This window comes from Hippopotamus amphibius, chromosome 1 (assembly GCF_030028045.1).
Source record: "Hippopotamus amphibius kiboko isolate mHipAmp2 chromosome 1, mHipAmp2.hap2, whole genome shotgun sequence".
NCBI lineage: Eukaryota > Metazoa > Chordata > Mammalia > Artiodactyla > Hippopotamidae > Hippopotamus > Hippopotamus amphibius.
The window spans coordinates 79,207,597-79,223,035 of record NC_080186.1 but is presented as its reverse complement, the minus strand read 5'-3'; the positions used below and the strand labels follow the sequence as shown (position 1 = coordinate 79,223,035).

General features: G+C 38.0%; 1 protein-coding gene across 4 annotated transcripts in view; it reads left to right on the top strand.

The window, feature by feature from the left end:
- RAVER2 (ribonucleoprotein, PTB binding 2) overlaps window positions 1-15,439 on the top strand; it is a 117,821-nt gene that overhangs the window by 33,529 nt on the left and 68,853 nt on the right. For 2 of the 4 annotated variants that reach the window (XM_057717407.1, XM_057717399.1), the window contains exons 1-3: window positions 3,658-3,812; window positions 5,830-6,299; window positions 9,048-9,239. In XM_057717407.1, coding sequence (XP_057573390.1) covers window positions 5,877-6,299; window positions 9,048-9,239 — 615 coding nt within the window. In that variant the 5' untranslated portion in view covers window positions 3,658-3,812; window positions 5,830-5,876. Of the gene's footprint in view, window positions 1-3,657; window positions 3,813-5,829; window positions 6,300-9,047; window positions 9,240-15,439 lie in introns of those variants that run through there. The other 2 variants (XM_057717391.1, XM_057717384.1) reach the window with 1 other exon arrangement.

Below are 15,439 nucleotides of genomic sequence, written 5' to 3'. Positions count from 1 at the left end.
ATGGAAATTGGTGCAACCACTATGTATGGAGGTCCCTCAAAAAATTAAAAATGGAACTACCATTTGTCTAGCAGTTCCACTTTGGGCTATTGATCTGAAGAAAATGAAAACACTAACTCAAAAAGGTATATGCACCCCCATGCTCACTGCAGTTTTATTTACTGTAGTCAAGACATGGAAACTACCTAAGAGATTACTGGTAGGTGAATGGATAAGGAAGATGTGGTGTATATGGACAATGGAATATTATTTAGCCTTAAAAAAAGAGTGAAATCTTGCCACTTGTGACAAGATGAATGGGCCTTGAGAGCATTATGCTAAGTGAAATAAGTCAGACAGAGAAAGACAAATACCGTATGACCTCACCTATGGGTGAAATCTAAAAAAAACAAAAAACATGAGCTCATAGATACAGGGAACAGATTGGTGGCTGCCAGAGGCTAGGGATAGGGGTTGGGGAAATGGGTGAAGGGAGTCATAAGGTACAAATTTTCCATATAAAATAATTAACTCATGGGGATGTAATGTGTAGCATGGTTACTATAGTTAATAATACTATAGTACATGTTTGAAAGTTAAGACAGTAAATCTTAAAAGTTCCCATTTCTCCCCCCTAAATTTTTGTAACTCTGTATGGAATGGATGTTAACTAGACTTATTGTGGTGATTATTTCACACTATATATAAATACTGAGTTATTAATTGTATACCTGAAACTAATATGTTGTGTCATTTATAGCTCAAAAAAATGCCACAGAATTATGTACCCATGAGGGTAAATAAAGATGAGGGTGAAGAAAGAGGTTTTTCAATCATATAAAAGCTGAAAGAATTAATTGCTATCTGACCTCCATTATAAGCAGTATATAATGACCCAGCAATCCCACTACTGGGCCTATACCTAGAGAAAACCCATAATTCAAAGAGACACATGCACCCCAATGTTCAGTGCAGCACTGTTTACAATAGCCAGGTCATAGAAGCAACCTAAATGTCCATCAACAGATGAATGGATAAAGAAGATGTGGTACATATATACAATGGAATATTACTCATCTGTAAAAAGGAACAAAATTGGGTTATTTGTAGAGACGTGGATGGACCTAGAGACTGTCATACAGAGTGAAGTAAGTCAGAAAGAGAAAAACAAATATTGTATATTAACGCATATATGGGGAATATAGAAAAATGGTACAGATTAACTGGTTTGCAAGGCAGAAATAGAGACACAGATGTAGAGAACAAACATATGGACACCAAGGGGGGACAGCAGGAGGAGGGGGTGGTTGGGGTGGGATGAGCTGGGAGATTGGGATTGCCATATATACATTACTAATAAGAAAAAAATAGACTGTACACTTTAAACGTATGCGGTTTATTGTATGTCAATTATATCTCAATAAAAGTTCTTTAAAAAAACAAAAACGAAAACAAACAAAAAAAGATGTATATAAGGAAGTCCTTTAAGCAGGGAGAAAATGATACTAGATGGAGATCTGGATCTACACAAAAAAATGAAGAATATCGGATGTTGTCTTTCTGTGTGTGAAAACTTTTATTAATATTCAGATATTAATATTAATAATATTAATATTTATTAACATTCAGAGCTCTTTGAAAGACAGTTGTTTAAAGTGAAAATAATAACACTACACTGTGGAGGTTATACCACATGTAGAAATAAAATGCATGACAACAATACAAAGGTTGGGAGGGGAGGAATGAAAGTATACTGTTGTAAAGGCTTTAGACTAGTCACAAAGAGATCAGTATCACTTGATGGTAACTGATAAGTTAAAGATGTAAACTACAAAGCCTGAATCACCCATTAGAATAATACAACAAAGAAACTTAGTAATTGTATTAAATGACATCGCCTTAAATTTCAGTAGCTATGGTGGTGCTTGAAGAAACATAATAATAAACAGATTGATAGAAGAGGGTTATGGTTATAAACTACGGCCTCGAAACCAGAGCTTTCTGTTATAGATAAGAAGAAATAATTGTATTAAAACAGGATACATTAAGGAAGAAAATTTTCACATGCTTGCCATCAAATTTGTTCAATAACGAATTAACTAGTAGAGCAAGCAATGGCAAAAGGATAAATAAAATTATTACTCGTGGAAGTATTGGGACCAGTTATCAAGTTTTAAAATTTTGATAGGAACATAGAAACAGAACTACTCTCCAAATCCCTTATAGCCTTTTCTCTGTAGAGTGACATCTTCCACTTCCACAGAGTCAGTGTGAAACCGAAAATGGACTTTCTTAAATAGAGAATTTGTGGCCTTGAAAAGAAATGGAAGAAGCTATGGAAGAGAATCAATAATCTCTTGTCCCTACTGCCTGGACTTTTCCATTTGCTTCATTATGTTGTCTAAATTCTACCATAAAATATTTGGGTTGAGCAAATGCAAATACCTAAGGGAAAGAAAATAAGTTGTCAGTTTTAAAATTTACAAGTTAATCTTTGCTTGTATACTTCATCCATTCCAGTGACACTTACAAAGCCTCTACTGTGTGCCTGACACTGTGGTAGCTGATGGAGATACAGCCATTAGCAATTTAGGGAGCTCACAGTTGATAGGGTAGCAGGCGTCTAAACAAATAGATTATAATGCAATATGATATGTGCAATAATCTAGTCAGTGTTCAAAATACAGAGGTATAATAAAACAAGAAATGGTTTACTAACTGGAAGATAGCGTCAGGGAATGCTTCCTGGAGAACCTGATGTGTAAACCCCTGGGCTGGATTTGAAAGCCAGCTAAAGTGGTTTGAGTGGCTGAAGATACGGGGAGAGATCTTGTAGGCAGGGGAATTACATGTGTGACACATAGATGCTTGAAACAGCTTGCTATCTAGGGAGCTACAGACAACTGTGTCGTTGGAGAATAGAGAAGTGTGGTGGGGAAGGGAAGTCTGGCAGTTAATGAGGCTGGCGGCGAATCAAAAGGGCCTGGCAGGGCATGATAACTGGGCTGAGGCTGGCTTCACTGGTGATACCAAACCACTGCATTTTAGGCAGTAAACAGACACAAACGTTTGTTATTGAGAGAGCACTTTATTGTCATTGTGGAAAAAATTAAAAAGAAGAAAAGCTAGAAGAATGAAGAAAAAAGGATGGATTCAAGACCTATTTGGAGGGTAGAATTTGTGGATTCCTTTTGTGCGGGAGGTAAAGGAGATTGGGTCTAGGGTAACTCCCAGGTTTCTGATTTGTGAGTGTGATGCCAGCAACTAAAACAGAGAATAAAGGAAGCTGAGCAATGTTGGGATTTTAGGGGGATGGCAGGGAGAGGATGAAGATCGTGAGTTATTTTTGGTCATGTGCAAATCAGCATGTGGGTATACATGGAACTGAGGACTAGAAATGTAGATTTGAGGATTAACAGGGTATAGGAGGCTTTCTGTGAGCCCCCAGACTAGCCATTTTGCTCTGTTTAATTGCTTCCATAACCCCTGATACTTCGTCTTTGATAACACCATACTTGTAACTCTCTGTCAGATCTCTATCATCTGCTATTGGATTGTGAGGTCTTTGTTGAAAAGGCTCTTATTTGCTTTGTTCACCAGCTCCTTTCCAGTGCCCAGCACAGTACCTGACACATGAGGCTGAATAAATGGGCATGGACATGAGTGCCCAGGGGAAGAGGGCATAGGAGAGAGTCATGGCTCAGGGCTGCTGGATACAGTCACACGGCTGTCACTGTGTGCACCTCTGCCAGGAAGGAACCTTAAAGATGACCACCTTACAGGTGTGAGTGGAGAGAAGTCTTGCAAAGGAGATGGAAGGAGTGCTTGAACAGGTATAAAGAAAATCAGGAAAGACTTTATCAAGGAAGTTAAGGAAGGGAATGGTTAACAGTTTCAAATACCTGGAGATTTCAAGTCAAATGTGAACTGATGAGCTTATGAGCTGAAATAGGAACATAACCAGTGTTTACAAATTGTTGCTGGCTTGTTTGCTTGTTTTAGTAAAATATCACTAAATGGTATTCTATGTCAGCATAAGGGAAGAAAGGCATAGAATCAAAATAACTTGAGTACTTTCAAAGAGTTTCTTGGAAATGAAGAGAGATTCTCTCAAGTGCAGCAAAGCCATTTTCCCCCTAGTATTGGAAGAGTTAGCTGTTCCTTTGTAAGTAGTGTCCTTGTATGTGCAGATTATGTTAAATGAAAAAATGTGTTTCTTTAAGTGTTGGCGTCACACTCAGTGTGGTGAGATGCTCACAGTCTGAGAGCCGCATGGGCAGTAAGACCAGCTGAGGGAAGAGCAGACTGAGTGAAATGACAGGCAGGATTGTCCACGCTGTTTAAATTCTTCTCTCTCTCTTGCTATGTACGTATTTGCCATGTTGTTATCATTGAATTGGGGTAAGTTAGATGCTCACATGGAGCGGAGGGAAGGTTGAGAGAGCAGAGTGTTTGTGGTTTGCCCTGTGTTGTTTCTTCTACTTGGGGTTTTAAGCTTTTCTTATAATATTGCTCAAAAATCTGATCAGATACGCATGTCTGTGGTGTTTCATTCATTTAGAACTTTGTATCGTTTTATCTTTTATTTTTTTAATTTTTTAAAATTAATTTATCTATTTATTTATTGGCTGTATTGAGTCTTCGTTGCTGCACGAGAGCTTTCACTAGTTGCAGTGAGCAGGGGCTACTCTTTGTTGTGGTGCGCAGGCTTCTCATTGCGATGGCTTCTCTTGTTGTGGAACACGGGCTCTAGGTGTGCGGGCTTCAGTAGTTGCAGCACTTGGGCTCAATAGTTGTGGGTCGCGGGCTCTATAGCACAGGCTCAGTAGTTGTGGCACACAGGCTTAGTTGCTTTGCGGCATGTGGGATCTTCCCGGACCAGGGCTCGAACCCATGTCCCCTGCATTGGCAGGTGGATTCTTAAACACTGCGCCACCAAGGAAACCCTGTCTTGTGTTTTAGATTTTACAAATTGTCGTGTATTTGGTGCTTAATGCTGGAACGGCTTCATTAGGTAGACAGGACAGATTGGTTTTTTTTTTTTTTTTTTTTTTTTTGGTTTATTTTACAAAGATTTGAAGTTAGGCTACTTGTCACTATCATATTCCTGAGATCTTTTCATACCATATTGTTCATCCAAAAAACATACCAAATTGTGTGTATGTGTGTTGCTTCAATGTTATTAATTTTATTTTAAGGAAACATATACATGAATTGGAGAAAGAATTGGCTTCCTCTGGGCATTTTGGTGTCTTTTTTGCTATGACTTTGTTTTTTTAGGTTCTTATTATCAAATAAGGTCTTTTAGAACTCTCTGAGAAGAAAGAAAAGTTCATAAAATTTTGCATCACGTTATTGAGGAAAAATATCAATCTGTATGTTGTTTGAAAAGATTACCGCCCCACAGAATATTGTGGTATCTTATAGTGGAGCTCCTAATATACTTTGTATAATTTTTATTTGAGTTAGTGGTTGTGAAATTAGTTAAGAAGGGGGTGTCAGCATTTAAAAACAATCAGGGACTTCCCTGGTAGTCCAGTGGGTAAGACTCCGAACTGCCAATGCAGGGGGCCGGGATTCGATCCCTGGTTGGGAAATGCACAACTAAGAGCCCACATGCTACAGCTAAGACCCTGCGCAGCCAAAGTGAATGAATGAATGAATGAATGAATGAATTCAGAGCACATTGCACGTGACAGAAGCATTACCTCCTGATCCTTTTGTTTCAGAAATATATATATGTACCTGTGTACTGAGGCATAGGTATAAAATGTACTTCTTTACTGTGGGTCATGATCAGAAAAGCTTGAAAACACTGGCTTAGAAAACTCTCATTTTATCTTCTTCCAGCGTTTGTTACCTTATTGAATGGAGAGCAAGCCCAGAATGCAATTCAGATGTTTCATCAATATTCTTTTCGAGGAAAAGACTTAATAGTCCAGCTGCAGCCAACAGATGCTTTGCTATGTATTACCAACTTGCCCACTTCTTTTACGTTAGAAGAGTTTGAAGAACTTGTTCGTTCTTATGGAAACGTCGAGAGATGTTTTCTAGTCTACAGTGAAGTTACTGGCCATTCCAAAGGCTATGGATTTGTGGAATACATGAAAAAGGACTTTGCTGCAAAGGCTAGATTGGAGCTATTGGGTAAACAGTTGGGATCATCAGCTCTCTTTGCACAGTGGATGGATGTTAATCTATTGGCTGCAGAGCTCATTCATTCTAAGTGCCTTTGTATAGATAAACTCCCTAGTGACTACAAGGATTCAGAGGAGCTGTTGCAATTTTTTTCCAATATCCATAAACCTGTGTTTTGCCAGGTATGTATTTTTAAGGCATCATTTGAAATATTTAAAAATATCTGTGTACATATCTGCATGCACTTGCTTATTTATTATACCTGTGTAAATATCAAAACGGATCATCTAATTCTACTCTAGTCTGTAATGAACACTTGAATATGACAGTAAATTTTAAATCATTTCCTTTTGTTGATGGGCCAAACTGTATTGTCTTTATATAATTAAGTATGTCTTAGCAAACCCATCACTTACGCATCCACCTTCTCATTCCATCCTTTCTTGAACCATTCATGCATTGATCCCTTCATCCACCCACATTTTATTTATCACCCTCTCAGTGCCAGACACTATATTGCTAAACGTCAGAAATATAGAGAATAGAAAGATGCTCTCAATACCTCACAATTTTGTAGAAGAGACTTGAGAAGTAAGCAAATAATTGTAAATCCTGTATGAAGAGTGATACAGTGGAAAATAGAAAAGTATTATGAAGTATAAAAAGAATTCATTATTCTATCTTAATGGGGATCATGGTAAGTGAGACATTTAGAGAAGATCCTGCAAGCTGACAACACTGGTAAGAATTTTCAAGCACTTTATCGGAGCAAAATTAAATATATTCTACTAAATAGACAAAAATACATACTGTATATAGCTCCTTCCTTTACAGATTTTTTTTATAGCACCTGATAAACTCTTTCTCTTTTGCTTCCCTTCATTTCTTCTTTCTCTTTCTTCTCTCCTCCTATGCTCCTTCTCTTCTTACCTTCTGTCTTTCCTTCCCTCTGCCCTTATTTTTCTGTAATCATATGTGTTGAATCTCTACTACTGCAGTAGAAATTTTGAAATTTGAATAGTTTATTTTTATCTACTTAAAATTAATGCTACTATCTTACTTTTTCTTATATTTCCACCCCACCAATCCCAATATAATAAGCATCAAAGAAACCATACAAGGAGCTTCAAAAAAGAGTATTTTGTTACAAATCTTTTATCAGATCTTTGCCAAGTTATTGAAATTTGATTGTCTGACTGATATGTTGTTCTTGAATACTAAGAATTATATAATGATATCCTGTGGCCAAGAATAATTCTTTGTAGCTTTAGTTGAGGTCTTCGAAGCAAATGTGAGGGGAAACACTGTCACAAATTGGATTTGAACTATGAATCTCAGAGTTGGAAGGGACCTGAGAGGTTATCTAGTCTAGCTTTACATTTGGTAAGAAAAAAAAAGAAATTACAATAATTGTGAGTGATCATTTAGCTTCTGTGAAAATATTTCAAAATCATAGAAAATTAACTAGATCACAAGTCAGGCCATTACATATTTGAATGGCTCGCATATTGAATGGAAATATTCCTCTTTAAAACTACTGATGCTGTGGAATTAAAATGATTTTGTCCTTTGAAAGACTTAAAATGACAGTATAATTTATTTGGTGTGAAGGTTATAATGAGCCAGGAATAATAAAACTATTTTAGTTGTTTTCAAAAGATTAGTAAAGCCATTTTACAGTGCCTTTATCAGTAGATCTGTTAAACTCAGGCTCTCTCGCTTGGTAGGTTGACACAGACTATATGCAAGGCACAGTCTTCTTACCCTGTGGTCAGAAGGGACCAGAGGGACTAATGGCTTTTAGAAATCTGATTTTAAGATTTGGTTTGGATAAAAGGAATGAGATTGTAAGAGGAATATTTAGAAGAAGAAGATATTTTTCCTTTCTCCCATGTGAATGGAAGAAGTTTTATGGAGGAAAAAGCATTTGAGGACAGTTTTAAAAGGAAGGAAGAATGTGAAGAAAAAAGTAGAAATTCAGTCTACTACACAAAAAAGCTTCAAAAATAAGAGAAAGGAAACTAAAAGGGACTAAAAAATGATTTAATTGTAATATCAATTTATGAAATGCCAAATTCAAATAGAAGTGTTGTAGATGTGTCTTCTCAAAGATATACCAAGCTGGATTTTATCACATGTATCACTTTATAGCATGAGTGTGTTTAAGATGATTGACATGTTCAGCCCTTAGAAACTTTTCAGTGTTTTATTTTGTTCTTACTTTTGCTCTTTGTACCAGTCTTTACAGATCCAGGACTTTAGTATCTTCTTTTATACTCTTACAGATGGGTGACTGGAAATAAATTGAGTTCTGCATTGCAGGAGTTTATTTAGGGCACATTCAGAGAAAAGGTTGTGTCCTGCATATGGTATTTTAAACCAACCTGGGGCACAAGTTTCCTAAATAAGGTTTGCTTTGGTACACTTGACCAAATTCCTGGGATCTGTCTAAAATATTGAAGTAAAAGTTGAATATGGTTCCTTCTATCTTTCTTCTCTTGATAATGCAAATGTTATTTTTACATAGATATATGATCAAATAATCGTTCAGCATGTTTCATCATCTGTGTATCTGGTGAATTCATTTTAAAGAAAGTTTTAATTATTGTGTCCCCATATTTATCTATAAATTATCAGTTATATATATATATCTTAATATCTAGGGACTATTATCATTTGAACATTGACTTATAAAATAAATCAGATTCAAAGAAGTGAAAAGAAACATGACAGAATCTTATCTTCCCATCTTCTAGAAGGACTGCATCTACCCAAGTAGTAAACTTTTATTTTCAGAAAGGAAGAATACATTATTTTCACCAGTATCATGCTCTGAGACATTTGTCCTTGAATTTGTAGATGATCTATTTGTAAGTAAATATTTCTAACTAAATATTAGAATTCCCTTTGTAATAAATGTATCACATCAGCTTGCACAGGATGAAGGTAGTTATGTTGGTGGCTTTGCGGTGGTTGAGTATAGCACTGCAGAGCATGCCGAAGAGGTTCAACAAGCAGCTGATGGTATGACCATCAAGGGAAGCAAAGTTCAAGTTTCCTTCTGTGCCCCGGGAGCACCAGGGCGAAGTACGTTAGCAGCATTGATAGCAGCTCAGCGTGTGGTAAGTTTGTTCTTTTTTTAGGGTATAAAGAAAATCCAAGTAGTATTTTAATCTTTCCAAACTCATTGATCATCGATTGGACCTTCATCATATTTTTATTACATAAAGACATTCTTCTTTTTGTTTTTAATTGGCTAAGTGGTATCTCTGCCAAATCAAGCCAGGCGTCAATACAAAAGAAGAAATTGTGTTTCATAAAGTGTATTCATCTCAAGACAAAATTCTGAGGAAATTTCATTTATTCTGTAAATGTTTGAGTTCCTGTTCTGTAAGTTTTGAGTACAGCCTGCCCCCTTTTTCAAAAAGTGCTCGTAAGTATCCACAGTAGAAGTGGTGGAAGCTGTGTGCCTCATTTTCGCACACATGGCACAGTTGCTGAGTTTCCACCTCTGAACCCATCCAGTCACCCACTTCTGCAGGCAGCCCACTCCGTCCTCTTGGAGAAACCACTAGGTGGCTTGGTGCCCCTGCGAAAGTCTGCCATTTGCTTTATGGCGGATCCCCCAGCAAAACTGGCTGTCGTTCATCAGACACATTTTCTACAGCGACTCTCTCAAATCTTCACTCTTTTCCTGTCTTCGTCCTGCTTTCTGTCAGCTGATCATGGCTCCTGCTTTATAGAAACATAGAGCGCACGTGCTGGACTCATTCACTGAGCATCTCTCACACTCTCCCAGCAGCACTGCCCCATCTGTTTCTCTTAAGTAGCATTCATCCCATGAACACTTTTGGGGTGTCCACTGCATGCTCGGTGTGTCAGAGGTGTGCAGGATTCGTCAGTGACCACGACAGAGATCCCTGTTCTCAGGGGGAGGGCTGTGCTCCCGCTCATGCCTGTGTCCCTGTCCTCAGGGATCTTTTTTTTTTGGCACACGGGCTTCGTTGCTCCGTGGCATATGGGATCTTCCTGGAGCTGGGATCGAACCCATAGACCTCTGCATTGGCAGGCGGATTCTTAACCACTGCGCCACCTAGGAAGCCCCGTCCTCAAGGCTCTTGATTCTCACCCTTCTGCTTATTTTCCCTTGCTGTTCACTGGCTCCACCCCATCTGCTTATAAATAGGCTCAAATCTTCTCCTTTAAAAATCCTCTCTAAATACAGGCCTTTGTAACACTTTTCCCTCACACCTGGAGCTTCTTGAACAATTTAGGTGCCACTAATCACCTTTTCTTCACTTCCCATTTCTCTCTCAGCCCAATGTAATGTAGTTTCTGCCAACACTATTCAAGTGAATCTGCTCTCTTTAAGATTAGCAGGAGTTTCTTTCTTTCTTTTTTAATAAAGTTATTTATTTATTTATTGGCTGTGTTGGGGCTTCATTGTTGCGCACAGGCTTTCTCTGGTTGCGGTGAGCGGGGGCTGCTCTTGGTGCGAGGCGTGGGCTTCTCGTTGCGGCGGCTTCTCATTGCACAGCACTGGCTCTAGGCGCTTGGGCTTCAGTAGTTGTAGTACGTGGGCTCAATAGTTGTGGCTCACGGGCTCTAGAGCACAGGCTCAGCAGTTGCGGCACACGGGCTTAGTTGCTCCGCACGTGGGATCTTCCTGGGCCAGGATTGAACCCGTGTCCCCTGCATTGGCAGGCGAATTCTTAACCACTGTGCCACCAGGGAAGCCAACAGGAGTTTCTTAATATTCAAATCAAATAGGTACTTTTCAGAGGTACTTTTCAGTCTTTCTTTGCAACATTTAAAACCAACCGCCTACTACCTTGAATTCTGCCTACCATTTTTTTCCCCTACCTGTCTAACTGTTCCATCCCTTTCTTCTTTTTCCTGAAGGGCTGCCAGCAGTAGACTTCTGTATTTGGCCTCCTCACTTTCTTCCTCTTCAGCACTCCAGTGGCTTCAGTTATTGCCTATCAGTAATGATTTCCAAGCATATATTTTTGGACCCAATTGCTCTAAGCACTAAATCTGTATTTCCAAATGATTATTATACATCCCATTTTTATGTTACAGAAATAGTTCACTTTCAACATTTCCCAAAAGAAACCTGTTTTTCTCTGGGACTTCCTTTTCTATGTTCTGTAATATCTATATATGGCATCAGTTCATTCAAACTAAAACTGTCTAAACTGAAAATTCAGTTAGACGTGATTGGTCTTCTTCACCTACTCCCCAGATCAGGATGTCAAGAATATTAGCAAATCCTTTCAGTTCCACCTCCTGATATCTATTAAATCCTTGAGACTTGTTAGCAGCTTTGTTGCTTTACTCAGGATCTCATTTTTCTCACCTTGATGGTTCAAATAACCTGCCCTGTGGTTGCCATGTCATTCATCGTCCCTATTCTAATCCATCTTCTGCAGTGCCACAAGAGTGAACTTTCTTATCCTCAAATCAGATTATGTCATTCTCTTGCTGAGTGTTCTTTAATGGGTGCATAGGTTCAATTCCTTACCATGGCATTCAGGGCCCTTCATGATTAGATGTTAGTAACAGTGAGAAATCTTAAATTTTTCTCAGTCTTTAATGTACTGCATTGATTTTTTTTCCTGTTGGTTCTTAGTACATATACTTTTTCTTTGGATTATAATTGCCTTGCTTCTTTCTTCTTTGGACTATAATTTCCTTGCTTCTTTCTTCTTTGGGTTTACTCCCCTCCCACCATCATTATTGATATCAGTGGTTAGCTCCTTTGTCTCCAACCTAGATTATTTTCTGATGAGCATGGTTAAAAGTAAGCTTACTTCTATAATTAATGCCATACCTTTGTGTCATTGATTTTATATTATGAGTGTTTCAAATTTTTGTTGTGATTTCCTTTTAGCTTAATTAATAGTTTTTTCCCCCAGTTTATAGCCCCCTAAGAATTTTTAAAAGCTTTTCTTCTGATATAGATTTCTTTTAATTGAGATGTAATTGACATACAACATTATATTAGATTTCAGGTGTACAACTAATGATTCAATATTTGTATATATTGTGAAATGATCACCACAGTAAGTCTAGTTAACATTTGTCACCACACATAATTACAAAATTTTTTTCTTGTGATGAGAACTTTTAAGATCTACTCTCTTGGCAACCTTCACATATGCAATAGTGTATTATGAACTGTAGTCATAGTCACTGTGTCATACGTTGCATTCCCAGGACTCATTTATCTTACAATTGGAAGCTTGTACTTTTTGTCCTGCTTTACCATTTTACTCACCCTCCACCGCCTCCCTCTGGCAAACATCAGTCTGTTCTCTGTATCTATGGTCTTGGTTTTGTTTTTGTTTTTTAGATTCCACATGTAAGTGAGATCATACAGTATCTGCCTTTCTCTGCCTGACTTATTTCACTTAGCATAATGCCTTCAACGTCCAACCATGTGACTACAAATGGCAAATTTTCATTCTTTTTTATGGCCGAGTAATATTCCATTGTCTGTATACATATGCACACCATGTTTTCTTTATATATACATCCATTTTTGGAAACAGATTGTTTTCATATCTTGGCTATTGTAAATAATGCTGCAGTGAACATGGGGGCCCATATATCTTTTTGAGGTAGTGTTTTTGTTTTCTTTGGCTAGATACCCAGAAGTTGAATTGCTGGGTCATATGGTAGTTCTGTTTTTAATTTTTTGAGGAACCTCTGTACTGTTTGCCAACACTTGTCGTGTTTTCTTTTAACTATACTTTTTCCCTTTATTTTCATTTCCTTTCTACTATTGGATAATTTAAAATTTTCTTCTGCTTTGAGAGTGATGTGTTCTCTTTTCTCCTACTGGTGATTGTTCCTAAGTTATTAACTCTCCTATCTCTTTCTTCCCATGTAGTTCATTCTAAACTCCGTCCTGCTGCTTCTTTCTGCCCCACCTACCACCATGTTGGGAGTACATAAAGTACAATTTTACTTTAGGATTGTCTTATGTGGGATCTTAGTTCCCCGACCAGGGATTGAACCTGGACCATGGCAGTGAAAGCACCAAGTCCTAACCACTGGACCGCCAGGGAATTCCCAACCTTAATGCTTTTGTTTGTTTTTATGGTCCTGGCTTTTGTATACAAGATTAAAATTAACTCTGGTATTACATACCTTCATTTCCACATATCATGTAATATCATCACACATTTATTCTCATTTCTTATTTTCAGAAAGGGTATTCATGTAGTAAAAACTTTTTAGACTGTGTGTGACTGGGAATTTTTTTTTCCATATTTAAGTAATAGCTTAGCTGAATATAAAAATCTAGATTCAAAGTTTATTTTTTCCTGAAGCACTCTGAAAATATTAATTTGTTGCCTTTTGAAATCCAGGGTTGATGCTGTGAGAGTGAAGATGATATTAATTTGCTTCTTTTTTTTTTTTCTTTTTCTTTGAGATATGTTCTTCCTCCTTGAAAGTTTTTAGTACTGGGGCGGGGGAGGGGGGTGGGGTGGGCGGGGATGATGTTCTTAAATTTCACACCAAAAAAATATGACCAGGTGTGTTTTTTTCTATATCATATTTGGAACCCTTTCATTTTGTGGTCTATAGTTTTTATTTAATACTGGGAAATTCTCAGCCATTATTCCTTCAAAGATTCCCTTTTTTCTAATTCTTCAGGGACTCCTAGTATATAGATGTTAAGACTTCTAGTCTCTTCATTGCCTTGGTTTTCTCTTTGGTTTGTTTGCATTTTTCATTACCATATTTTATTTTGTTTGCATTTCCCTCTTTATCCTTTGCTCGTGTATCCTGGGGATTTTATATGACCTGATCTTTCAGATCACAATTTTGTTTTTCAGTCGCATATATTCTACTATTTAACTTATCTGTTACAGCCCAGAGTAGAGGTTAAGAATAATGCTTTATGAGTTTCTCCATAGAATGGGGGTAATAATACCAACCCTGTAGAGTTGTTTTGGGGCAGTACATAATCTAGTCCGTGGAACACACTTAGAACAATGCCAAGTATATGGCTGCTATTATTTTTCTCCAGCAGTTATGTTTTTCATACTTCGTATTTCTAATTGGTTGTTCTTTATAACTGCTTGTCTTTGTTTCATGTTACCAATAAATATATATTATCTTTTTTAGGATGTCTGTTATGTTTCGTTAACATTCTTATTATTTCCTATCCTTTAATTCTGCTTTGTCTCTCATAGGCGCTTCAGTTTGTTGCCTTTAGTTTTTGTGGCTACATTCTCCAGATGTCTAGTCATTTTGTTCTGTGGATGCATATATCCTTTGGTAAGGGGGTATGGCAGTTGGCTTCTTTGTATGTGAGTGTTTAGAGGTTGAGGGGCTGGAGGATGGAGGAGGAAAGCTGAAGCCTGGTCTCAGCTAGGGTTTAGGGAAGGCAGGCAGGGACCTGGGGCTGAGAACCTCTGCCTTGACCATCTGTCCTTGACCACAGCCCTTTCTCGCCACAACCAAGCAACCCTGCCCCTTAGAGCCTCTCTTAATCTCCTCTCCCAACCCTGCTCTTTTGCAAGTTCTGTCTTCCTCAGTTATAACTGTTCCTGCACAGTGGGAGGAAGGAAGTAGAGAAGGTTGGAGGATGTGGGAAGGAAGTTTTTGGTTCCTTTACCGAGTGTTACATGGTCCCCCACTGTCTCTGAGTTTGCATGCCACCCTGCTGTTAATTCACTGGTGCTAGGCAGTCACTAGACTGACGCTGCTGTTTTCCTGCTTTGTTGTGCTGGTCAGGAAAGCCGTGATCCCAAGGGGGCGATGTGGAGGAAGAAACAGTTACACAGCTAAAAGGCCTTTACCCAAGCTATCCTGTCTGTGGATCCAGGCTCTCTCACACTCTTGAGGCACTACCTTGTGTCTGTCCAGGGATTTCTCACAGGTTTAGTGTCAGGTTCTCAATCCATCACCCTCTCCCTCCTAATGTCACAGCCTGGACTGAGAGAGGGAATCCACTTGTCCTTGTTGGTTCTCCATTTTCTCCTGGCTAGAAGGTTATAGTTTCCCTTTTATATCATTATATTAATATTCTCATCTGTCAGGCTGGTTTTTAAAAACTGAGTTTTCAAAACAATTTCATATTTTAGGAAGCTACTCAATAACATGTATGTAAGGCCAGTTCATCGTTGTCTCATATTAGAGGATTAAGTTAATGAAATAAAGACCATTATTATAAGAAAATGTTGCTTTGTAAAGCATCCCACATTATTAAACTTTAGATCAATACTGTAGTAAGTTTCTTCTATAGTATCAAAATATTCATACTGTGTCAACAAGTTACCTCCCTGTTGATAAATTCAGATTCCCT